Source organism: Mustela erminea, chromosome 4 (assembly GCF_009829155.1).
Source record: "Mustela erminea isolate mMusErm1 chromosome 4, mMusErm1.Pri, whole genome shotgun sequence".
Classification (NCBI taxonomy): domain Eukaryota; kingdom Metazoa; phylum Chordata; class Mammalia; order Carnivora; family Mustelidae; genus Mustela; species Mustela erminea.
Window position 1 is genome coordinate 1,297,501 of NC_045617.1, and position 25,309 is coordinate 1,322,809.

At 52.5% G+C, this 25,309-nt stretch overlaps 1 protein-coding gene across 2 annotated transcripts in view; it reads right to left on the reverse strand.

Annotated features, from left to right (window-relative positions):
- The window catches only part of SMOC2 (SPARC related modular calcium binding 2), a 148,575-nt gene that overhangs the window by 37,235 nt on the left and 86,031 nt on the right, over window positions 1-25,309 (reverse strand). For both annotated transcript variants that reach the window (XM_032338451.1, XM_032338452.1), the window contains exon 8: window positions 4,182-4,368. In XM_032338451.1, coding sequence (XP_032194342.1) covers window positions 4,182-4,368 — 187 coding nt within the window. The remainder of the gene's footprint in view (window positions 1-4,181; window positions 4,369-25,309) is intronic.

The window sequence follows — 25,309 nt, forward strand, 5'->3', positions numbered from 1 at the left end:
TTAGCTCATGTTCTTGTGAAATGCGGTGGGGTTCCTTACAGACGGCAGAGGAGCCACAGCCGTGAGAATGCGAGCAAGAGGAGGGGGACCCACGTCACAGCCCGGGGGACTCCTGTCCCTCCCGGCACCATAGCAGGGAGATGAGAGCCGGACATTTGCCAAGAGGAACCGAGCAGAAGCAGCCAGCCCGTGAGTCGCCTGTTTTCACAGACACGCGTCAATCTGCAGAATTCCCCGTTCCAGGCTCTGGGTCAGTGTCTGGGGAGCTGGAATAGGCTGGAACTGACACCTGCATTAGAAGGGACGTCGTCACAGCTGACGGCCCGTCAAAGCGGAGCCGTGAAAAGACAAGCAAGTGTTCCAGCTCCCGATGGATGAGCTGGAAACTCAGGGCCCGGCCGTTCCGGGGGACATCCTGCTCCTAGGAATACCCGAGCGCACCTCGGGGACGCTCACGGCTGCTCTGTCGGGTTAGAAGCTGAACGGGTAATAGGAACTCTGTGCAGAGCCTCCGGAGTGCCGGGAGTCAGTGCCGGCGTCTTCACAAGGGCGGTAAGAGACCACACTGTTTCCAAACCCCCGTTCTGATCTCGAACTCTGCAGCGACCCAGCAGCTAGCCACCCTGGTCATTCTGGTTTTGTTCCCAATTTGTCCTGGACGTGTCTTAAGAATCCTAGCATTTTGCTGATGCAAAAAAAAGTATATTTAAATGAAAGTATCCTGCCTCTTTTAAAGAATATTGGGAAGTGCCTTGACCTGCAGAACTGGCAATCTCCAGAAATAGAATTAATGCCTTTGAAGGCTCGAAAAAAAATCAAATTCAGGGTTGACATCCATCACATTCTTTTCAATACTGTTGAACTTATTTGTATGAAAAAAAAAAATGAACACGTCTTCCTTCCCCATCCGCTGGCCCATGAGAGAGCGGGCTTTCTGCCAGGGGCAGACATGATTTCACGCTCCGGGGCCCGTGCACTCGGCCACTGAGAGAGTCGGTTCCTGAAGCTGGGACGGGGCGACCTAAGAAGGGCCTGGAGCCAGCGGCGATGGGTGAGCCCGTCCTCAGCTGTGACGATGTGGAAGGGGAGCCTGCCCGCCCTGGGCGCTGATGCGCTCGCGGGCAGTCCGCCCGCCACGCTCCCTCCGACGCCCGTGCCCGCTCTCCCCACCCCGCGGCAGTGGCCAGGCCGGAAGCTGCCCCTCGCAGCCCAGATCCTGTCCTGCCGCCCATGCTGTGGGCTCGGGCAGCTGCCTGGGCTCCAGCCCACAGGCAATCTGTACGTGTAGCTCAAATGTCAGTTCTGACACCGAAAAAGCAGGAGGACCGGGAAGCGCTTCTGCACCTGGACCAACGCACGCTTCCACCCGGATGATCACCCCTAGATGATCAGATTAGCAGCCCTGTGAGAAGGAGGCAGCCGTCTGCCCCGGCAGGCAAACCACGTGGGCTTGTCGTCCTCAGCACAGCCTACCACAGAACCCATGCGTTTTAGCGTTCTTGCTTGGGGACACAAGGAAAAGGAAGCTGGCTACGACAATGCTTCTTATGTGTACGGCTTCTCTCTGTCCCGGATTTTTAAGTCGTCCTTCCCCAGCAGCCAGTACAAATGGGAAGGATAAGTGAGGGCGAAAACCTGAGTCGCCTACCCCAACGTTAACGCAAATCCATGAAGCTTCTCCCTGGAACGGATTATTTCAGAAAATCACAAGAGAGGAGCCCGAACACGACTGGGCATTTACACAGGAACGCGGAGGGCCTCCCCGATGATGCTGGTCCGCCACCGAGGCAACCCGGTGCTGGCTGGGCTGCGGACGCTGGCCAGCAGCTTACCAGATGTCCCTTAATATTGGTAATTTGGACTGATTTCCCAACACCCACGCCCCCCTAGAGATCAGTTTAAACTAATTTTTCCTGCTGGTGACGGGCTTAGCCATGGTCGCTTGATCCAATTCTGGCCAACAATTCATGCGTTAAATTCACTAGGGGCCTCGGAGGGAGGGTGGGTTGGCTTCCTAAGAAAGACAGAGACAGGCGGTGCATCTCCTGAATGCTGCGGTGTCTGGATGAGATGCCCGGATCCTGGCGGCCACTCGGCACCATGAGAAGAGTCCAAGGGCAAAGACAACTGTGTCCTCACCGACCTCACCGGATCACAGCGTCCACTGTGTCCTCACCAACCTCAGCGGATCACAGCGCCAACCGAAACGGAGCTTTCTCCACCTCTGTAATTCTTACCTGAGGTGAAGCAGCCTCGTGTTTATGCCTACTTGTCAGAGTTACCACTGTTAGACACGAAAAATGTCCTAACTGATACACCTTGGCTTTGGGTCCAAACAACTGGGTTCTGGCTCCGGGTCCTCCACTGTGCCAGGCAGCGCTCACTCCCTCCGTCTGGACTGCGCCCCTGCATACGTCTGTCAGATCAACCCCCAGGATCTTCAGGACTTGACTCCAACATCCGCTTTCCAGGGTGGATCCCCTGCCTTCAGGTCAAGCTGAAGCCCCCCGTCCCACCCCCGCACAGCCTGTCCTCTTCCTGGTTCATTCTCCTGCAGAGCAGTGGGCATTCGCCGGCACATTTCCCGATACTCAGCGCAACTACTTCACGGCTTTGCCTAAAGTCTGTCTCCTTCCATTGGAACAGAAGCCCTGTGGGAGCTTGGGTTCTGTGCGTTTTGTTTCTGGTACATTCCTCACCCCTAGAACAGCAGGCATGACAGTGAGGGCACTGGGAGGTGGCTTGTCCCAGGTCTGGTGCCAAATGATGGGAACCCTCCTCCAGGAACAGTAGGCCTGGTCTGGGGGTGACAGGCTGAGCATCCCAGTGAGGGGAGCCCCCCAGAAAGCCTAAGGGGAAGGCTTTCCTTGCCGTCAGAAGGAAGCCCCAACTCTGTTAGATGATGCTTCTAGAAACTCTGTCAGGGATAAATCACAAAGCAATCCCGTACGTAAAGGTGTCAAAGCCGAGAGAACAGCAGCAGCAACAGATGCTCATCAAAGCCCTTGAACTGCTGAGACCTTCACCTTTGAGGGTGCGAGCTGCTAAGATTGGATGCCGTTGGGATGTGAGGTCTCCCTTGTGCCGCAGCAGGAGTGCCGCCGCTTGCTCCTTCCCTGATACTCCCCAAGCTGGAGAGAAAGTCCCTGCGGGAGGAGACCTGCTCGGTGGGTCAGTGCTCCTTCCCCAGCCGCGGGATAGTGATGGGCTCTCGTGGACCATCCGCATTCGAGATGGATGAACGGAAGGTAGGAAGGAAGGGAGCGGGAGGGCTGGTGGGTAGACGGACGGATGGGAGGACGGACGGATGGACAGACAGACAGACAGACAGACACGTAAGAGGATGCATGGGAAGATGAAGAGATGGAGTGTTTCTTCCTTGAAATAACTCATGGTCATACTTGAAAAATTGGGGGAAATAATTTAGGAAGTGTCAACATGCCTGTGTCTAGGTCCTAGAAAAGAAACCAGTGGCTAAATTTGACAGCTTTTGAGAAGAATATTTTTGTACATTTATAATTGTTTTTATATAAATCTATGGACATTTGAGATCACTTCATACAACAAAGAATGGCAAACACATCTTCACTCGTGTTTTTACAAACTCCGTGAGTCGTTTGTGTGATTCGGGTCACGCAGCCGTTCGCCCAAACTCACGGAGCAGGAGGGAGCCCCGTTTCTGTATCTCAGAGCCCGGCGCAGCGCGTGCTGCTCTGGCCTTTAGCGCACCGTCTTTGCTTTCGTGCTACAGACAGCCCTTCTGGGAGGTCAGTTCTTTCAGCCTGGGAAATACTTGGCGCCCTTTGCCAAAACCAGAAGCCCACGGAAGCTTCCAGTGCTACCTGAGTGCCCACCACGCCAGATCCCAGAGCCAGTTTCCATAGTCCCAGCCTGCGTCTGTATCGACAGAAGCAAACACTGCATAAAGAGCTCAGCCTCCAGAGCCACCTGCTGTCATTCACACAGGCAGCTCCCGGCGGCCGTCCCAGAGTGGTTTCCTCCGGCTTCTGACGGCCAGAGCCATCGGTTTCTGCAGGCTGCCTAGACAGGGAAGCGAGCGCATGGCGGGAACAGTCGGGCAACCAAGCGAAGTCTGGCCGCCAGGCATCCACGTTGGAGGCACCCATGGGGGCTTGCCCCCCCCATCTCCTCCCTCCCTTGGCCCATGGGCACAGCTTTACCTGGTAGACGTTCCGGGGATGGGGCGTCCGGTGTCCACCAGGACACACCAGCAGTAGCCAGTTGAGGGGTGGCACTGCACCGGCTTGTAGAGGCCGCCGTGGGCGCACTCGGGGATCACCACATTGTCGCTCTCGGGCCGCCTGGCCTCCTCCAGGGCTGACTGCTGCTCCTGGTCACACGAGGACACTGGGGGAAGAAAGACAGGGGTGTGAGCGTACAGCACGGGGCAGCCCCGTGCGGAGTCCCTGAGGGTGCCCGGAGAGCCCCGAGACCTGAGAAGGAAGGGGCTGGGGCTGGTCCGTCGGAGCGGCAGACACATCAGGAGAGAGTTGCGGCACGGCGGGCCCACGTGCCCCGGGACCCCTCCTGTTAGGGGCGACGGTTCTGGACACACGACAGGACTGCGGGAAAAGCTGGACGTCAGCCGGTGCCAGGTTTACGTCTGGGATGTAAGCACCAAGGCCATTTGTAAGTATTTTCTAACATTTTTTTACAATCTGTGCTGGACCTAGAATCATGTTCTACTTCTTTCAATATTGTCACCACTTTTATTTGCTGAAGCAAAGGGAGTGAACATCCATGTGCCTGGCTTATTTGCGAGCACAGTGGAACCCTGTCTCAGCCCACAATGAGCCCAGGGCCACTCGGCAGAATGCGTGTACGCAGAACAATGAATCCTAGAAATGACAGTGGAAACGCCTGCTGTTAACCACGAGAGAGACACAGTGTAACAGTAACAGTTACACGGTGTAACAGTGTAACCCTGACTCTCATGGAACAAAACAGTTGCTGTTCAGAGTTTTCCTCTGCTTGAACTGCCCTCGGTCATTTCATGGGTTTTCTAAGTTAGCCACTGGGTAGATGAGAAAACAGAGGAATGCACAAGTCACACAGCGAATGCCATGCAGCTGGAAAGGGGCCACCCCAGAGCGCAGATCCAGACCGACAGACTCCGAAGCCCGTGGTCTGATCGCGCGGCCAGCCTGCGCCCCACGGACTCTGGGCAGATGGGGATCTCACGCCATCCGTGTCACACTGGTTTAAATAAGCCAACTGCAAAACTCTATGGGGTTCCTCAAAAGTTAAATACAGAACTACCCAGCCCAGCAACTGCCCTTCTTGGTGTTTACCCAAAGAATAAAAAAACACTAATTCAAGGACACCTGCCCCCCATGTTTATAGCAGCGTAATCGACAATAGTCGAACTATGGAGAGACCCCCATGTCCATCGACTGATGAAGGGATAAAGAAAGCTGGTGTAGACACAACGGAATATTATCCAGCCATAAAGAAGAATGGAATCCTTTTGCTGTATTTGCGATAATGTGGATGGACCTAGAAAGCATGACGGTAAATGAAAGAAGTCAGAGAAAGACAAACACCATACGAGCTCACTCATATGTGGAATTTAAGAAACAAAACAAATGAACATAGTGGGGAAAGAGAGAGAGAGAAACTAAGACGCCGACTTCTAACCCCAGAGAGTGATGGTCCGGGGTGGGGGGACGGAGGAAGCAGCTGACGGGGATGAGGAAAGGCCCTTGTGACGAGCACCGGTGATGTACGGAAGTGCCGGATCCCTGTATGGTACACCTGAGTCTAATATTACACTGTACGCTAGTTAACTGGAATTTAAATTAAATTTTGGAGGAAAAAAAGAAAGCTCTAAAAGTTAGCCCATCCCTTGGCATATCCACACTCCAGTATCCCAACAAAGTGAGTCCTGTCCACTCAGTCGTCCTCAGAAGGTAATGACTTTGAGTCAAATAAAGTAAAACATGGAGAATAACTTTATCCTTCATTATCAAATCACACATGGTTTAAAATATAATTTAGAAATGTTCAGCATATTTCAAATATTCCTCTTCTGGATCCTTCCAGCCTAAATACATGACAGTAAAAATGAACAGTGGCAAATTAAATCCCCCCTCTCACACATTTTAAAGAAAATGTGGGCACATGTCTGAGATTTGTCTGTGGAATGAGCTTCTCTAGGTGTGGCCTCTGGACCCCTGAGCAGGAAGAAGTTGGAACAAGCATCCGGCTGCACGACCACTCGTCCAGGGGCTTGAGGTCAAGGCGAATCTCAGAGACGCCGTGTCTCGAAGGCAGGACAGGTGGGGCCTCCCAGTCCCAGAGGAGCTGCCGAGACCTGAGCCCTGAGTTCCCAGGTGAGTTGCCCACACCCCCAGGAGCACACCCGTCCTCACAAGAAGCTGCTGTGGCATCTAGAAATGACATTCTTCTGCTTTCAGGTTTCTTCTTGCAAAGGAAAATAAAATAAAATAACGCACTGAGTGGATATATTTTGATTAGAAATCTCTATAGCACTTTTCTACCTCTGAAGTGTTCTCTGTGAAGTATCCCCGGGTCCACTTAGGAGCCACTTAGCTACCATTCTGTGACTGTAGCTGTGACATCAGACAGCTGGAGACCACCAGGATGCCGAGATAGAGCGTGTTCCCACGTGAGGGCCGAGAGGCGGGAGGCGCGCCAGACGGCTGTGGGGGACGGCACCTGCCACGGGCCCAGCACACGGGCAGGAGTCACGTGCGGAGCGTCTCTACGGACCATGTTTCAGAAGACTTGGCTGTGACCGCCAGTCCTCCTCCAGGGCCAGGAGAGCACCTGGCATATATCAGGCTCTCCGGAGATTTCTTTTTAGGTAATGAACCATGGTTATGACGATAATAGTTGGAAAACTACTTGGATTTTAGCCTCTCTGGCACCTGCATGTACCGTAGGACGATAATCATACGTGGAATTCTGTGATTCGTTCTTACTGACATAACCAAATGCTATTAAATTTTTTAAACCATACACATTTCCGTACATGTACTAGAAAAACCTAGAAATCTTGCCTTTCAGATCCTTCTCCATGCTCCTACCCAAAAGCTATTCCGCAGCTCCCTAGACTGAACAAGTCCTCCTGAAACCACAGAGGAGCCAGACTGAAGCGCGACTAATCACCGTATCGGTCCGGAGCCAGGTTTTGTATGATAATCACGGAACCCACGAGTCACTCAAATGTCACAGCTGGTGCCAAAATCATTTTCATGGATACGAGGAGAAGAAAGAAATCGGCCCTTGGGCTCACAGAGCAGCTCGCGCTGCTAACGGCGGGCGCTCTGGTCGCCGTGTGGAGAGCCTGGTACGGAGACCCGTCCCAGCAGCCGGTCTCCAGGCTGGTACCGAACAGCCGGTGGGACCCAAGGCCGGCCCGCAGGGTCCTGCGCTGGGTCCCACCGTGCCCACTGGGGTGCTATCTGCCTCGTACGTGAACTTTGAGGACCTTGGTCTATGGTCTTGGGCTGTGCGGAACACGGACCCGCTCTGGGCCCCCGGGGAGCTGCTGTCTGAGCCGCCCTCCACTCTGCGAGGCCTCCAAGTATTTCCAATAAATTATTTGTATCCTTAGTTACCCAGAATCAGATTTTTTTTTGTCTGTAAGTTAAGAACTTAAACAACAAAGTTCTGATCCTTGAACAGTCTGACCTCGGGTTGGCATTTGGTTTTGATTTCTGAAATAACAGTAATGATCGGTGCATGTGACACCCCCTGGTTGAAGACCTTCTCTGCGTCAGGCGCCGTTCCAGAGCCCACGCGTGCCACTTCTAAGTACACAAGCACAATTTGTGGCTACCCTGTGTCTGATACCACCACCACCTGATTCTTTAAAAAATTTTAATTTGTTCCTTTGGAGTTCTGTCCTATGCTATACATTCTAGATTTTGCTCATCAAATACATGGATACAGAAATAAAATCCAGCATGCATTACACGGTCATCGGAAAGCTGCTTTCACTCCAAGTTGGAAATTGTCAAGAAGAAAGTGACAGTGATTTGATTTCTTACTGTGTTGCCCAGGACATCCCTGGAGATCACGGGAAGTCATCAAGGAAAACAGACTTGAGCCGCATCTCAGTGGCAACTAGGTGTTCCTTTCCAGAAACCCACAGTGTAGTTAGCCCAAGATAGATGGACTTTCTTCCGGAGAGAATTTTCTAGCACACCCACCACCCCCCCCCACCCCCCCACCCCGGAAAACACACCGCTCACTGTAGCAACCCCTTGGATCCCTTTTGGAAATTTTATTAGTGAACAGAGTTACGGTGCGGTTCTCCGGGCACCAAATACTTCTCATGCTTCATCCAACTACACATTGTATCTACAGGAATGGTTCCGGGAAATTCCGGAAATGTCCCTTTTGAGTATTTCATTTAATATTTGCAGATCCATTATAAGCAAAATAAGATTGATTAAGTCAACAATCTCTTATAATTTGCCAAAAATGTTGTAAAATACAGAAGACATTAGAGGTGAGTCAGAAGAAATTCCATGCTGGTTTGCATAAACATCTTGGTTGGTTAGAAATGTTAACACGAGCAATTTTATTTGGTAAATCTGGTTCCACATGGGAAATTCAAACTTAGGGAAATGCAGTTATGTTTTCTGTCCATGAGGGCATCGCAGAGGAAAATCTTCTTTAGACAAACTCCTGACAGCCTCTGGGAATAGGGGCTGAACAGAAGCATGATTTCTGCATTGGAAAGTGGCCCTCCTCACCACGATGGCCTCAGCGCCGGGGAACCTGACCACAGGTTCCACAAGGGCTCATGCTGGGGACACAAGAAGGTGGCACAATCTCCCCGTGTTCCATGAGGGTCATCAAGAACTTCAAATGGAAGCAAATGGTGAGCAAAGCGACATAAGTCATATTTCATCACAACTTCGGAAGCTTTTGATCACGGAGACACCCCGGAGCATGGCTTCGAAAGGGACCCAAAGAGACAGGTCTTGAGGAAGGGCCAGAAACATATCGATAAGTCCCCACAAAGCATTAGAAAAGGACGCAGGCAAGAAGGACCTTTTCTGGAGAGAAGGGAACAGTGAGAATGGAAATAAGGAAGCTCGGAAGGGGAGGCCGGCCCCGAGCACGGCGACCAGGCAACGCCCCAGAGCCTGGCGGGGCAGAGCCAATGTCTGCCGCCGGCTGGACCCAGCGGGTTACAAAGGCCACCAAAGCTGGGCTTAGCTCAATAATATAAATAGAAGTTAGATTGACTCCATTCCAAATAATGGCCATCGATGGAGAAAAATAAGGTTTGGGATGCTGGAAAATAATTCAGCAAGAAAATAAAATAACGCACACAAAATTCAAAGTATAATGTCTAGTTTAATATGTTAGACACAAATATTTCCATTTGCTCTCCTCTCCAGCAGGGCTTTACTGCTATGATTTTCTCTTACACTAAATGTTGAGGAGTTCGTGTATGAAGGAAGAGAGATTGAAAAAGGAAACAGATGAACAGGATTATAATGTGAGCTCATAGAAAGGGCCAAGGAAGGTCCGATGAATCAGAAGTCACTGCATTTGCCCAGGAGAAGCTGCCCAAAGACAGACCCCATTTGAGAACGATGTCACGGGAAAAAGAAAAGTTGAGATGTTATTTAGAACTGAGGATGGGGTCAAAGGGATATTTTTCTAATTAAAGAGGTGGAGAAGGGAGCCTTTTGGATAAAAAGGTACCTGCTCCTGCAGAGTTGGAAAGTGAGTAGAAACCTTCCAGTATAGCTATGGGGGGGGGGAGGACAGGATTGGAGTGCTGAGCCCGTGGGGGTCACCAGGGAAAAGGTCAGGTTCTAAAGTCGAAACCAGGCTCCCAGCTTTTCTGGGTCCCTCAGTCTCTCATCCGACCAACTTCAGCAGAAACCGAATTCCATGTCCTCCCTTAGCCCATCCTGCCGGCCTCCCAGGATGACTGCGGCCAAGCACAGCGGAACAAAGTGATAGGTTCTGTATGAACTTCAAGTGTCACTAATCCCCCAGGAGGCACAGAGATGCAGACAGTAAAGAATGACTCGGAGCCGGGAGGAAAATTCAGGTGCATTCAGTACCATGGGGGTTTCGATTTAAATCCCGTATTTAAGCATCAGAATGGGGAAATACTCGATTTTTCTGTAACTGGTGGATCCACCGACGTCCACATTCATATCACATTATCCTACCAGTGACCCGGCCACCACGTAACGACTGACATATAAACAAACCTCAAGTTACCAACGGGTCTGGAGCAGCCGGTGGTGTGTCTGCTAAGCGCTCTGCACCGGCTGCATCGGGTGGCAGAGACCCGTCCTCAGCTCTCAATATGGCAGGCACAATCCATCACACCGCCGGATCTCGGCATCGTCCACCGAAGGGCAGCCTGCCACCCAGCTCACCAGATCTGTTCTCACCCAGGCCGCGGCCTTCTACAGTCCAGACAGCTCCACTCTACCATGGCCTCACCAGCTGCCCTGCTGGTCCCCTGAGCTCCTGCAAGACGTGCTAACTGTTCCCACAACTGCGGCGATCGCCCTGAACTTCTGGCCCGGCCCACTCCACTCACTCTGGCCAACTTCTGAGGAGACAAGCTCTCTCCGGCTCGGAGAGCCTGCCCATGTGTGTGGCCCAGACACCGGACCTCCGGGGCCACACACGCCACTCAGAGCAGACTCCAAAAAAGTCATTAGCACTCTGGGGACAGGTTGCCTCAATAGTTTTCCATTAAAACATTAAACTAGAAACAGGAGCACAATCCCAATTTGTTTCTATAAATTTTAATTTCTGCAATCATATAACAACTGTATTTTTAGAAAACTTCCTCTGTAAATTTGGTTGGATTATTAATTTTAAAAAATTATTTTATTTCCCAAGCTAGCAATATATTTTGGTGACTTAAAATGTGTCTGACAGTGCGTTCCAATAATCTGACAACCAAAGGCAAAGCAGATTATGACAAACAGCTGCAGAACATTTATGAACCTAAAGGGAGCAAAACGCACTTAATGATGATCTCATTAACCGTATGCCATGTGATTTTAGTATGATGTTGCCCAAAGCATTTTTAAAGAAATCACATTCATTCTTAAAAAAAGAGAGAGAGAGAGAGAGAGAACTTCGGGTTTGGCTACATTTCCAGAATATGCAAGTTGCACGTGTAAGTTCTTCCAGCTGGCGCACACCCTAAGGGTCCCACATTAATATTGACTTTTTCATTGTTTACTATCCAACAGGCACAGAATCCCAAAAACCTCCTTAAAAGACTGAAATACTTGAAACTCTGTTTTTGCCGATCCTCATGTCCACCACCGGCATTCTTAGTCGTCTGCACACCTCACCAGCACTCCCGGCCCCAAATCGTCCACAACGAGGTTGCTATTGTCTGTGCTGCTGGGGAGAGCACTGCCCAGCTGCTGGCTGGTTGGTGGGGCGGAGGGGGGGTACTGTTGTTTTCTATAAGGGACCCTGTGTCCCTTTATCCATACAATAATCTGCTCTTGGAACATTCTGTGTTCTAAGACATAAAGAATTCCATAAAATTTTCACTTAACAGTGCCAATACCCTTAGAGTTTCTCAGAAACTATTTGCAGATAATACCGATAGTCCTTGCTCGCTGTATTTCCATTAACTCGTATCCTCTTATCTAACTTTTACTGACAGATTCTACATTCTATTTACCCCCATCTAATTTATTTCCATAAATGAAGAAGCAACCCAGCAAATTTAACATTCAAAGTCAGCATTTTTACTTAAATCTCTGGTAATCGTTCCAAAAATATGGCAGGCTACAAGACCTGAAGTGAAGAAGATTAAACAAGATAAAGAGAAACACAGAGTCTGATCTGGCCTATGGCTTTAGGGAAGTCGTGTACGTTACAGGAGTCACTTGCCGGGTGTCATAGCAGGGAACTCCTCATGAGATGGTCAGAGGCATCACGGGATATTACATGAGACATTCAGAATGGCGGATAAGACGTCATGCAAAACTGAAGGGACCATTTAAAATACTAGAAATAATACTCAGTAACTCTTTCAGATACTTTGATAACACTATGCCTTATATTAAAATGTTTTCAGTTATAGTAAAACTATCCACTTTTAGGAAAATTTAGGTGTTCACTTTTATTAAGGTGAACCACTTTGTCAATTAAATGGCTAAACTCCCAGAAAACTGAAATTAGAGGAAAACCTTCTCTATCTGTTAAAAAGCATATACTTCAAAAACCCCCAGCAAACATCAGATTTAATGATAAGACTGAAGGCTTCTACTCTAAGACTGGAAAGAGTCTCACCACTTCTGTTTGTCATTACACTGGGTATCCAGGCAAGGCATTAAAGGTAAGAAATAGAAACACATAAAGATTGGAAAGAAAAATGTAGAACTTTCTTTAATCACATGTGATAGAATTATGCTTGTAAAGGAACTAAAACATCTACAAAGAAAAAAACTCCTAGATTTAATAGATAAACATAGCAAAGTCTCAATGTAAAATGTCAATATATAAAAATGACCTGTAACTCCATGTAGTAGCACTGAATAACTAGAAGACAAAACATTTAAATGGCATTTTAAATAACTTCAAAAACATGAAATAAATTTATGAAAAGATGTGCAAGACCTTGAAACAACACTGCTGAGGAAACGAAAGGAAACCAGCACAAACAGAGACAGATGCACCATGTTCATGGAACAGAAGACTCAGTGACGTTACGATGTGCATTCTTCTCAGCTTGCTCTGTGGTTCGAACACAATTTCTATCCAAGTCCTAGGAAGCTCTGGGTTCCTGGGTGGGCCAGTCAGTTAAGTGTCTGACTTCAGTTCAGGTCATAATCCCAGGGTCCTGGGATTGAGTCCCACTTTGGGCTCTCTGCTCTGTATAGATCCTGCTTCTCCCTCTGCCTCTCTCTCTCTCTCTCTTTCTCCCCCTGTGTGTGTGTGTGTGTGTGTGTGTGTGTGTGTGTGTTTATCACGAATGAATAAATAGAACACAGAAAAAGAAACAAAGGGATATATAGTACATTATGCTATCTTTATGAAACTCTACTCCATGGAAAAGTAACATAGAATAATGGATAATGGAATTCAAAACAGGAGTTATCTCCAAGAAGGCATTGACCCAGAAAGGCCTGAGGGAGCTTGCCCATGTGACGGAGACTGTCTTGGTCTTGATGGAGTGTGAGTTACATGGGCATTCCCACTTGTCAAAGCTCATTTCACCAAACACATCTCTCTGGTCTGTGCATCTCACTACATGTAAATTTCCTCAATAAACAAATCAACACTTAAATGAGTCTTTACAAGTTTTTAAAATAAGAATAAAATAGGAATTCTAAGATATGAGAAAATATTGGTCACAATTTAATTGGCAGCATGTTCTTCCTTTTTTCGGTGTGTCTTCTGATGGATGGTGCCTTGAATCAGTGATGTACAAAATACACATGAACGCCCACAGTCAGTAGAGCTTAATGAATGCTTAGTCTTTTCCTTCTTTTTCCCAGTAGGGTTTGATGTCCCAATATCTATACGTGCTACAAAACAAAGAGCTCTTAGCATGAAATATGGCATCAAGAATAGGATGTGAACATCTATAGGCTGAATGGGACTCTAGACCTGTAGTGTTAGCTTTGTCCATAATAACTCTTGGGCCTCCAAGTATGACTTCATTGGTTAAAGAGAGTTTCCATCCCAAGTGTGAATAAAACCAGTGGAAATTCTGTTTGGTCCCATATCCAAAGGATCCCGGTAACATCGGTGTGACTCTGCTTTGTAAGAGTCCCCAAGTCAGAAGCAGTTTTCCTGTCTGGTCAGATGTGTCACATGAACAGCCCCTGCGCCCAGCCCTCCCCTTCCTCCTCACTTCCCCCATCCGGTCCGCGGTGTCCTTCGCCAGTGTCCTCTCTGGCCTGCAATCTCATTATTATTAGCTGGCCCGACTCCCAAGAGTTCGCCGGCCTGCCGCACTGCTCTGACATGCACGGACTAGAGCTTGCTTACCTCTGATGGCCTCTGCCAAGTCCCAATTACCGCTTCAACCACAGCCAGGGAGGCTGGAAATGCGTTGTGTCTTCAGCCAATTCCCACACCAATCCCGGACTATGTCTCACCTCCTCCAGGGTCTCCCACACAGGATAATTGCACACTGACTTCAGGAATCAGCAGACGGCCTTGCTGACCTATCCTTCCTCCCTTCTTATCAGCAGAGTTTCTATAGCTTTTCCACACCGGCAGTGAGCCTTTCCCGCTCTGTGAACCACCTAGCTTGTGGGATGTCTGTCAGCATCAAGCAAGCTGGGGCTTGGCCAGTGTGTGCGTCTGGACCTGCTTGCCCTTGCCTCCACTCTTGCTCTAAGAACATTCCCATTTTCCCGCGTAAGCAAGGAGGATGAGACACATGAGCAGAGCCCAGCCAAGATCAGCAGGTACGTGAGAAACAAACACCGGTCATCGAATGCCATGAACATTCTGGGGTTATATGTCACGAAGCAGCAGCTCTCTCTACAACAGTCATTCCAGGGCAAGCTTCCAAAACAAATATCTCCCATTGTTTTTTCTTTCTTTCTCTCTCTCTCTCTCTCTCTCTCTCTTTTTTTTTTTTTTTTTTTTTGGTATCTCCTTATGGTATTTTCAAAGTTCTCTCAAAAAGTATTCCTAGTTAAGATACCAAATATTTTACTCGAAGCATCTTGTCTGTTCCCTTGTTAGTTCCTAACCTTTGCTTCCAGCGCACACACAGTGAATGACAAGCTCACTGAGCAGACGTGTGTTCAGCAAGCACAGTCTAGGGGGCACTGAGCTACACGCGAGGATGCTTGACCATCGTGGGAGGGTCCACGGTAGGAGGTGGACATGTAGGATGGCAGAGACCAGGCTGGGGGTTGGGGGCTCCTGAGCCAAGTTGAAAGATTTTCATAAGCATGAAAGCCTTATCGGAATTTTAAAGACTGCTAAGACCATATGTGTGCTTTAAGAACCCCGGTGGCAAGCTCTTTGATAGAGAACCAAATCAAGACTACCTTACATCTCCTTACCTACAAGGAATAATGAGGCCTTATAATCCGAGGCTACAAGACACATGGGAGGTGAAGCAGTTGACACTGTAAATACTAGGAAGCCCAGATAAAGATCATGGATGATTTAGCACGCATGCAGTAAATGACTAAGTACCCAATTAAAGGTGTGTCTAGAGCACTGTTCTTTGGAAGGCTAAGGATACCCCAATTTACTGCCCAAACCACTTAGATGTACATGTACACCTGTCCGGTCAGTGCACTGCACCAGTGAGGGGCCTCTCAGCTTTGTTCTGTTGTTTTAAAAGCTATGAAAATGTCACTTGGGATCACAAAATGTGGGGTCCTCTGCACAATACTGGGTACACGACTGCTGTGTATGAATATATACGGTCTAACTTGTGGATATGAAGAGTTTCACGGCTACACGAAGGGAGGTCTGTGAAGTACATTGAGGTCTAAAAAGGACTTCATGTATTCAGGCATTTCAGAGATAAAGTGATAAGCCATTTGTTCAGTAGAATCCCACTTACAAAAACTGAATTTTGCACGTGGGCAGAGACTAGAGCCTGTCAGGTGAGAACACTGAGTGGGCGTGTAGGACTACGCACCTCGCGCCCGTCCACTTCCTCAGTCGCACGTTAATTCCGTGAGGTGGGATTATCGCCACCATTGTGTAAGTTCAGTGGCTGAGTCAGAGAAGATCAATCATTTTCCCAATCTAGGTAACAAGTGGCAGAGACAGGAGGCGAGGACAAGCCATCAGGACCCCAGAGCGCCGGTCTGGGTGAGGTGAGTGACTTGCTTTGCTGCCAAGTCACCAGATAACGCGCTAAAGCAGGCGCCGCCTTCCATCGGCCACAGATGTCCTCAGAGCGGCTTCCATGTTTCCTTAGAATCGAATCCCTGATTGTCACTCACATTGTCTTCATCAGTCATGGAGTATTTGTGGTTTTCTTTTTAATTATACAACACAGATGATCAAAGAAGGCAAAAAATTTTAAAAAGAAATAGAAAGAAATATACCCTTCCACTTTGCTTTTCTTGAAATGGCAGATTGGGCGGAGGGAGACCTTGAAACCTGCGGTATGAATGGAATGGATGACCCACAGGCCCACTCGAAGAAGGTACCAGATGGGAGTCACAAGGCTAAGGCTCTCCCAAGAGCAGCACGTGTTTGAGACCAGCCATGTAATTTAATTCCAAAAGAAGGTTTTTCAGATTAGCTTTTAATCCAGGGTCACAACCTTAATATTTACAGGCTCGTAGGCACGGAACTCTGCTTCTGCATAATCTCCTGTAATCCTAGTAATACCAGAACGAGGGATGTATATATTCCCATCGTGCGTTTTACCAACAAAACAAAGGGAGGCTCCAAGAATGTTACGGCTTTCTCAAGATGGCAGAGCTCGAAAGAGCTGAACAGGAGTCCATAGTCAGGCTCCAGCACATCACCGCCCTCTCTAGGAACACCCGCAGCAAAGAGAAACATGGGACGTCCACAGCCAAACTCATGTTTCCAAAAAAATAAAGATTTGGATGCAATTCATGGATCCGGTTTCTTCGGAAAGAAAATAGTGACCACGGGTGTCCATCCCGGTTATTTTTCCCATATTTATTTCCCACAGCAACAAACCCAGACTTCAGTAACTGTGGACCCAGAAGTCGTTTCCCATCGGAAACATGCAGCCTAGGCCCCTGAGGGGAGAGCACAGCCGCATGACCCCTGGCGAGGAGAAGCAGCCTCGGCCGGCTCTCAGAGCCCCAACGCTGAGTGGTGCTCAGTCACACCCCCTTCCCACCCCACCTCTGCCTTCCCTGTGGCCCGGCGTCTCCGGAGGGCTCCTCCAGAGTGGAAGGCAACGTCACCGGGATTTCTGTAAGAGACAACTACGCCAGCATCACCCTAACGTGGCTCCGTGCTGTCCGCTTCTTGCTTTTCCTCCACCGTGAGCCTCACTGTCCGCGGTGCTCACCGGTCCCACCTCCGGTCTCCAGCATCCCAGGGCTCTCCACGCTGTGACGGCCACCCCAGCCCTCCCACCGCCAGAGTTGGGATCTGGCCGCGACAACGCTCACCGGGCAGCTCACCGGGTGCACACCTGCCCGGCCGTGGCTGACCATACCCCGAAGCCTTCCCCGGCATCACCTGTTAGCTCCAGGACAATCCCCCTCGTCCGTGTTCTCTGCTCATGGCCCTTTCGTAGTTAGTGAGATGCAAAGCCTCAAATGTGCTACAGAAATGTCACTTCTTTTCCTTTAAATTGTGTAGAATTAGGAGACTGATTTTCTTAAAGGGAGGTAGGAAAAGTAGTCTGATGTTATATTTGGATTCCTTACACAAGGAATCAGGATATTTTCCATTTTCAAGAAAATTCCCGAATTAAAACTTTTATCTGTTTCACCTAAAACAGCTACAAATAAAACTGATATCGCTCTCCTAGTTTAACATACACTGTGTCCTCTCAAGCCAACACCCAGAGTCAGCCAGATCTCTCCAAACTAGGGGTGCCTGGGGGCTCAGTTAAGCATCTGCCTTCGGCTCAGGTCATGGTCTCAGGGTCCTGGGATCGAGCCCCGCATCGGGCTCCCTGCTCCGCGGGCGCTGCTTTTCCTCTCGCTCTGCCCCTCCCCCAGCTTGTGCTCTCTCTGTCTCACTCTCTGCCAAATAGATAAACTCTTTTAAAAGATTTATCTATACTAGTTTACTTTGCCTGTAGTTAAAGGAAAGAATGGTGGGTTTTAAGTAATCAGATGAGAGAAAAAAACGAAAGTAGCATTTGGACACAAAGGACAGACGTTTGAGAGCCACAGCCCTACCCACGCGGCGCAACCGGCAGACGAGACGCGTGTCAGCGTTAGGAACAGCGCAAAGGCTCCCACCGAGTGTTCTCGAGTTGACCTTTCAAAGTCTGCCCCTCATTTACAAAGTGCGAAAACCAGGCCCTCCTGCACCGTCACTGAGAGAGACAGAAACAAGAAGAGACGCATAAATCCTGCCGCCAGAGGCCCAGGCTCTCCTGTCCCCCGCGACGGGACGGGGCAAAGGGCATGAGGCCGCATGACTGAGCCGGCGGAACTGGTCGTACTGTAGGTCAACAGGGCCTCCACTTAATGGCTTTTAACCCTCAGACCCAGGGAGAAATGGTACTCCAGTGCCTGAGAGTTTTGCCCCGAAACACCACCACCTCCCGGCAGTTCACCACAACAAGCGTTTCTGCGGAGGCTAACAGATGACAGGACATGAAGGCGGCTCTTGTAGGGACAGCAACTTGGTGTCACTGGAAGGAACTCGATCCTGAGGTAGAATTCTTCTCCCTTCTTGGGAAACAGGAGCCCTTTCTGTTCTCAGAGAAACTCACTTCTGAAAACAGCCGTGGGAGCGTCTGCCCTGAGCCCAGATGACTGATCCGTACAAAGGGGGCTGAAGGGGGGCGGGGCGTGGACCTACGTGCGAGGGAATAACTCGGAGATGAGCAAACTTTGGACAATTATAGCAGGAAGGGCCCTAGGGTCATTGAGGTCTCCTGACGGACTCTACAGAATTGACAGGAGAAGTCCTACTTCCACAGCATTCGTCAGACCGGAGCGCGGCTCACTCTTCATCCTACCAGCTGTAGCTGCGGACAGCTGAGGGGTCAGTCCACGCTGACACGCTCCCAGCCACTGCCCGTGGGCTTACGGACACTCATGGACACGCACAGATACTCAGAGTACTCTCAAGTACTCACGAACACTCGTCCATGGTCAGAGATACTCACGGGTACTCTCGGACACGTACAGATCCTCACGGACACTCATCCGTGGGTACCCCCGGGCCCCACACAGGCGCACACGCCCCTCAATGCTCAGCTGGGAAGCTGCCCCCACCATGCCCTCCAGGGAGGAATCTCGTAACCTGCTCCCTCAGCCCTGTGCAGGCGCCAGCGCCCGGCTCAGACCACCCCACCCAGGGCGCAGCCTCCAGCAGCACCGGGTAATTTTCCTTGGTCCTAACCACCCGTGCAAGGAGCCCCAAAACCACCCTGTGGTCCCCTGTGGACACAGGTGCGGGGACAGTCTGAGACTTCCCGAGGCTGTGCGACAAGTCGTGGTGGAAACAGGAGGCAGGTCAAGCTATTAATCCCAACGCCCAGGGCTTGCACTTCCTCAGGAGCCCAGAATGGTTCAAAAGACTGAACGCAGAAGCCGGCCTCCCGCGGCTGGGCTCAGCTCCCGGGACAGCCAGCGATCCGCTCCCCGCCCAACACACTACTGTGTCGCCACGTCTGTGCCCTCGTCCGGCCTTCCGCCCACAGCCTCCTTGCAAAGCTGCACTTGACCCTCAGACCTGAGCACTGCCCTCCCCACGACAAGGCAGCTGACGGCCACTGGGGGCGGCCGGCGGGCAGGCAGGGCCTGGGCAGGGACAGCCACGCCGCCCACCCACGAGCAGCCACCTCAGTGGGGCCAGGCCACATTTCTAAGGTGCCGTCCTCCGAGACTGGCCCCGTGAGGAGCCCTGACATTCTTCATCACTTCTCGGATCGCTGGACCCCAGACAGCCGGGACAGCTGACGCCAGAAGCACCTCTTCGACGGGGGCAGGAGGGGAAATCCCAAAGTCCTGGAGCGTCCACGCCAGCCAGCCCCCGGGAGACGGGAGCAGGGCGCCCAGATCTGGGGAGACGCCCGACTGGACTTGGGCCTCAAAACAATTTTTTATACATGGACAGATTTTGAAGGGCAAACGGCCATTTCAGAACAAGTATGTCCAAGAATGCAGGGGCTCAAACCTCCTCTTCGGGGCTTCCTTGTGCTGGAAGCCGGGCGCGGCCCTTCCTGCTCCCCACGTCATGTCTGTGCCTCCGGAGAAGCAGCTCGGGGCCTGCGTGCGGCTGATCCGGACGAGGAGCCACGTGCTCTCACGAGGGACGGAAGCCGACACGCGCGGGTCTGCGCCGGGCCTCGGGTGGACGTGTCCGATCCCTCACGTCCGCCGCGCCCTCCGGGGATCCCCGACCCTCCGCTCAGGCCAGGGACTTGCGCTGTCTGACCTCCGCCCGCACTGCGCTCGTCCGCGTGCTCCTCAGCCACCGCGACCTCACAGCGACAGGGGCCTCTGCTTGCTTGCGACATGTCCAGGCCTTGTCCCTCCTCCAGAGCAGTGGTTCTCAAAGTGGAGCCCCAGGGCATCCCTGGAGACAGAACACTTTCTGTAAAATATCAACGTGCCCTTCGCTCTTGGGTTCTCACAAATGACTAGTGACAACCCAGACAGGACGTGTCCTCAGGGAGCACACCCTTGCCCGCTTGGACACGGGGCACCTGCACTCATGGATACAGCCCGGGCTCAGAGAGGCTCTTTGGGTCCCTCAGCCGGTGAAGAGTATAGAGGCTTCTCACACCAGAGTCTGAGACCCGCGCGTCAGGCCATCAGCTTGGATCGTGTGAGGAGAAGACCCTTGGGCTGGGCGTGTGCCTGCGGACTCTTCTGGTGACGGCAAATCCGTGTGACATGTGACCCAGCTACTCCACACGCCCATCGGGGTGCTCACCAGGGCCGTGTGTGTGGAGACCGCGATGCCCACGGGACAGCCTGAGTGCTCCAGCCCGACCAACACGCGGCCACGTGGGGGAGCCCCGACCGCCACGCACACCGGCTGGGCACCTGCTGCTGCCCGAGCATTCGGCGGGCCACGGCCCTGGGCGTCGTGGCTCAGGCTGTGTCAGGCACTGGAGAGCATAGACCGGTCCCTGGACAGGACCACCAGCTCGAGGCAGGGGCAGTGTCCCAGGAGAGCCGCCGTCCCCACAAGGGCGCTACAGCTCCGGAGGACGCCGGCGGGAGGAGCTTACCGAGCTGCGTGTCCCCAAGCAGGCTGCAGCCGGGGAGCCGCCTGATGCCCGGGCAGTTTCCCTCGGCTGCAGGGAAGACTGCACACTGTCCGGCAGAGTTTACTTCTTGCTTCTGCCTGAACTTTGCTTTCCTCAGCAAAGCCAGGCCCCCAGCTTGGCTCTGCTGCTCGGCGAAGACGCCCAACCTCCGACAGGGTTCTCCATCCTCCTCGTCGGGGCGGCAAAGGGCCCATCTCGGTGGGTCCACGCACTCTGCCTGCTGCTCTCAAGAGGGTCCCCGCGTCCCAGCAGGAGTGGCTCTGCTTGCTCAGCCCAGCAAGGCACAGAGTGTGGGGACTGTCACAGACACACTGGGAGACACTTAGAACCAAGAAGGGAAAGATAAACATCAAAGGGGAAGAGAAAACCCACATCTGAGGTCAGCCGGGGACCCAAGAGCTATGTTCCTTCTCAGCCACAGGACAGCTGCGTTAGATGGGGAGCCGCAGAGATAGGGAGTTGTGGACACCCCCGTCCTGTCCTCGTGAGCACTGACCCCACGGGCCCGGGCCTGCCTCCCCAGCCCCAACCAGCTCACCTCCCTAGCCGCCCGCCCTCCTGCGGGGCCCGGGGGCCGCGCGCTACCCCGACAAGGGAGGAGAACCTAAAAACACGCTTTGGCAGAAGTGTTCAAACAGAGCAGAGTCTAAATATTTAACTTTCGCAGATCACAGAGCACAGGAAACGGCGAGTCTGGCACCAAATCACCTAATAAGGCAACGTTTGCTGCAGCGGGTGTGAAGGCGGCCTCCGGCCTGCTGGCCGCCCTCGCACACGCGTGACGCCCGGGGCGCTGGTGTGACGGGGAAGGCAGAGCCCTCCTGGCGTCCGCGGCGAGAGCAGCCAGGGAGGCCAGGACCCGCGCCCAGTGGGGAGAGCGTGCCTCTGTCCCGGGTCTCCAGGCTGCCACATGGACTCTTCCCTGAGTGAGGGGCCTCAGACTCTGAGGCCCTCAGGGGCAAACCTGAGCTCTGAACCCTCAGCCAGAACATTCCAGAACACACCTCTCCCTCCTTCCGCCTGTGCCCAGCGCTGTACCTTGCTGACCCGCTCACTCCAGTGAGTCTCCATGCACGCGTCACTCCTGATGCCTGAGTCCTGTGTGCTTGTGTCCCCTGTCCCCACCCTGCTACCCAAACTGTCTTGCTGGCCTTTAAGCCTGCAGTCATCGACCCGAATCTGTTCCCAACCATCCTGCCATGAGCCCGGGGAGGCCGAGCACCACTTCCCAAGCCTGGGCCGGCTCTCAGCGGCAGGTGCGGGGGACACAGTGGTCAGACCCAGAGACCCCAGTGGTGGGGTGCTTCCTTTCCAGGCACCCCATCCTAGTCTTGTCCAGGGGGACCCTCCCCCAGCAGTCAGCCCGTGCAGTGGGTGCCCACAGCCACCTTCTCCCCACCTCTAGCCAGGGACCCCAGCATGACCAGCGAGCCCCCTTCCCTCCACCGAGACTTGCATGGGGCCGGGCAGGTGAGGCAAGGTCACCTGTTGACAATAATTTCTGGAACGTACACAAGAGAATTCCACTAGATTCCTGGAAGCATGTTCAAAAAGCCCTGGAGCCAGCAGAGCCCAGACGTGGAGAAGGGTTCCTCGGTGATGGCACCGGTGCAGAGACGGTGAGGGAAAGGACCCCACAACCTGGAGCGGCCCCCGAAGCCCCTTCAACTTGGAAACCAGGACACGCAGCAAACGGTCCGCAGTGTCTGTGCGACAGGCACGCACCCCCAAAACTCCCAGACAAATACTCACCCTCCTTGTCCGCGCCCCCACCGGCCTGACCATGCCCACTGCGGTCCCCTGGGAGCCCCTTGGAGAGGCAGTTCCCCACCCCCACAGGGAACTAGGACGCACACTGTGACCTGACTCCAGGCGTCCCCGTGTGCGCCGGGTCTACGCGGCTCTGCCCCGAGAGCAGCAGGCCGCATGGGTTGTGCCGGAATGAACGGTCCAGTGGCTGTGTCCACGTGCACCCGGAGCTCGGAAAACATGCGTGTCCTTTGGCCGGAGCTTCAGGAATCCTCAGGAAGTACCTCCTGAGCACATAATCTCAAATGTGCAGACCACAGGTGAAGAAGCATGTTTCTGGGCGCCTGGGCGGCTCCGTCGGCGAGCACCTGCCGTTGGCTCCGGCCATGACCCTGGGGCTCCAGAATCGAGTCCAATGTAGGGAGCCTGCTTCTCCCTCCCCCACCCCCCCGGCAGCTGCTGGTGCGCTCTTTCTCTCAAATAAATAAATAAAATCTTTTTTTAAAAAAGAAAAGTGTCCCTTAAAGAATCGTTAATAAGACCAAAATAGTAACATCAGTCTAAGAACCTTCTCTTAAGAACTAGATTCAGGAAACTGTCACGTCACTTGACGGTGTGAAAGCCACACAAAAAATGCTTGGAAAAGCATCACCCGGGTCTTACCGTGCACAACTGTCATGCGGGGAACCTCATAAAGCCTCAGGTTCCCGGACACGCAGACCCGGCAGACCAGCCCCGAGGCCGGCGTCTCCCACTCACCCAGACGGCCGCGGCTGCACCGTGCGCAGTCCTACAGTGGAATGATGCGTGGCAGGGGGGCCGTGAAACGCCCCGTGTCCCCCGCCCCGTGTCCCCCGAGAAGTCCACGCACGGCACGCGCCGTTTGCTCTTGTTATCACAGTTAGGAATCCACAAGTCGTTTGCTGTATTTTCCTTGGGCGTCACTCTTCGCGATCATGGGCACTTGCAGCACTTTGAGAACTTCGTACTGAGCAAGAAATGTCTCGGCTGCGAGCACCCAGCCGGAGGCTCCCGGCCAGAGCCCGTGAGCAGGTGAACGAGGAGCAGCCCGCGTGGGGCCTGCACCGAACACGGGCTACGGCGGTTCTGCTTCGTGCCCTGCGCTCCCCGCCCGCCCCAGTTCAGAGACGCACCTACGTGGGGGGAACGTCCCTGCAAGCAAGATGCTCTTGGGAAGGACGGAGGCGTGAGGAGAGAAAAGAAGAAAGATTTCCCAAGAATACTCTGCCCAGAACGAGTAAATAAGGCAGAAGTAAGTGTAACGAAGCGTTAGAAATGTTCCCACCAGAAGCAGCAGGGCCACGTTTTCCACCGAGGACGGCGTGTCTAAAACACTCGCTAAAGTTATGTTCTCTTCAATTGTCTCCTGGCCTCAGGTGTCCTCGTCGAATTCCTTCTGAGCACGTGGAGCCTTTCTGCCAGGGTCGCACACGCCCTGCCTGTCCTGACGGGACCGAGGCCCCGCTGCAGACGCCGGCCCACCTCGCCCCTCAGAATGTTTCTCAGCGCTCCTGTTCTTCCTGCAACCCCGGGCTCGTCGCCAAGGAACAGCGGCACCGATGCCAGCCCATGAAGACGCTGCGGAGGGAGGGTTTCCTCTGGCCAAGACCACGACGGAGCGAGCACAGCCAAGCTGGGAGTCGGGGGAGCGGGGAGCCCCCGGGATGGCCCGGCCGGGACTTTTCAGCTTGTTCAGAAGAGAGCTTGCACGGCCACGGCCTCGTCCCGTTCAGCAGGCGACCTCCCGGCCTTGCTCCCGAAGCCTTCCTCGCCCTCGATCCCATTCCCAGCCAACGACGCACCGCGCTGCCGACTTCTCAACACTTACGCCCGGCACTGCTCGAGAGGCCGGAAGCGGACGCCGCAGCCACACCTCACGGGAGGGTGAAGCAGCAGCGAAGTCAGGGCAGGGGTTAGGACGCTCTTCAACACGGACGCCACGACCGCTGCACGCCTACAGGCCGAAAAGGAATCTGGACACAGACCTTACACCCTGCACAAAAATGAGCTCAAACTCCGTCGTAGACTGAAACGTAAAATGTGAAGCTACATTTCTGGGAGCGAGCACTGAGGAGGTCTCGATGACCTTGGGTTTGGTGAAGACCGTTCGGGCAGGGCAGAGGTGTGAGCCATGAAGGACGCGGCGGCAGCCCGCGCGGCGTCAAAGCAGACCGCGTCTCCTCTGCAAACAGCACGAAGAGACAAGCCACAGAGAGAAAACATGTGCAAAGCCCAGACCTGAGAAAAGGCGGCATCCCAAAGGTGTAAAGAATGCTTAAAACTCAACAGTAAGAGGACAACTTGAAAAATGGGCAAAAGCCTGAACATACCCCCCCCCCCACCACAGAAGACAACCAGACGTCAAATAAGCGCGAGGAAGGCGCCTGCTCAAAGCCGTCTGCCGGCGGGCAAGGGCGCCCGTCATGGCCCTTCCCCCGCGGTGCCACAGGAACACGCGGTTTTCAGAACTTGAAGCCACGGCTGGACATACAACACCGCGGCGATCGTGAGAACACATCATGATTGAAAAATGCTTCAAATTAAGAAAAGAAATCTTGAGCTAATGAAAAACTGTCTTCTCAACCAAGCATTTTAGAGAAATTTTTGTTTTTGTTCGTTTTAAAAATGAACTTCTAAAATGAAGAAAAT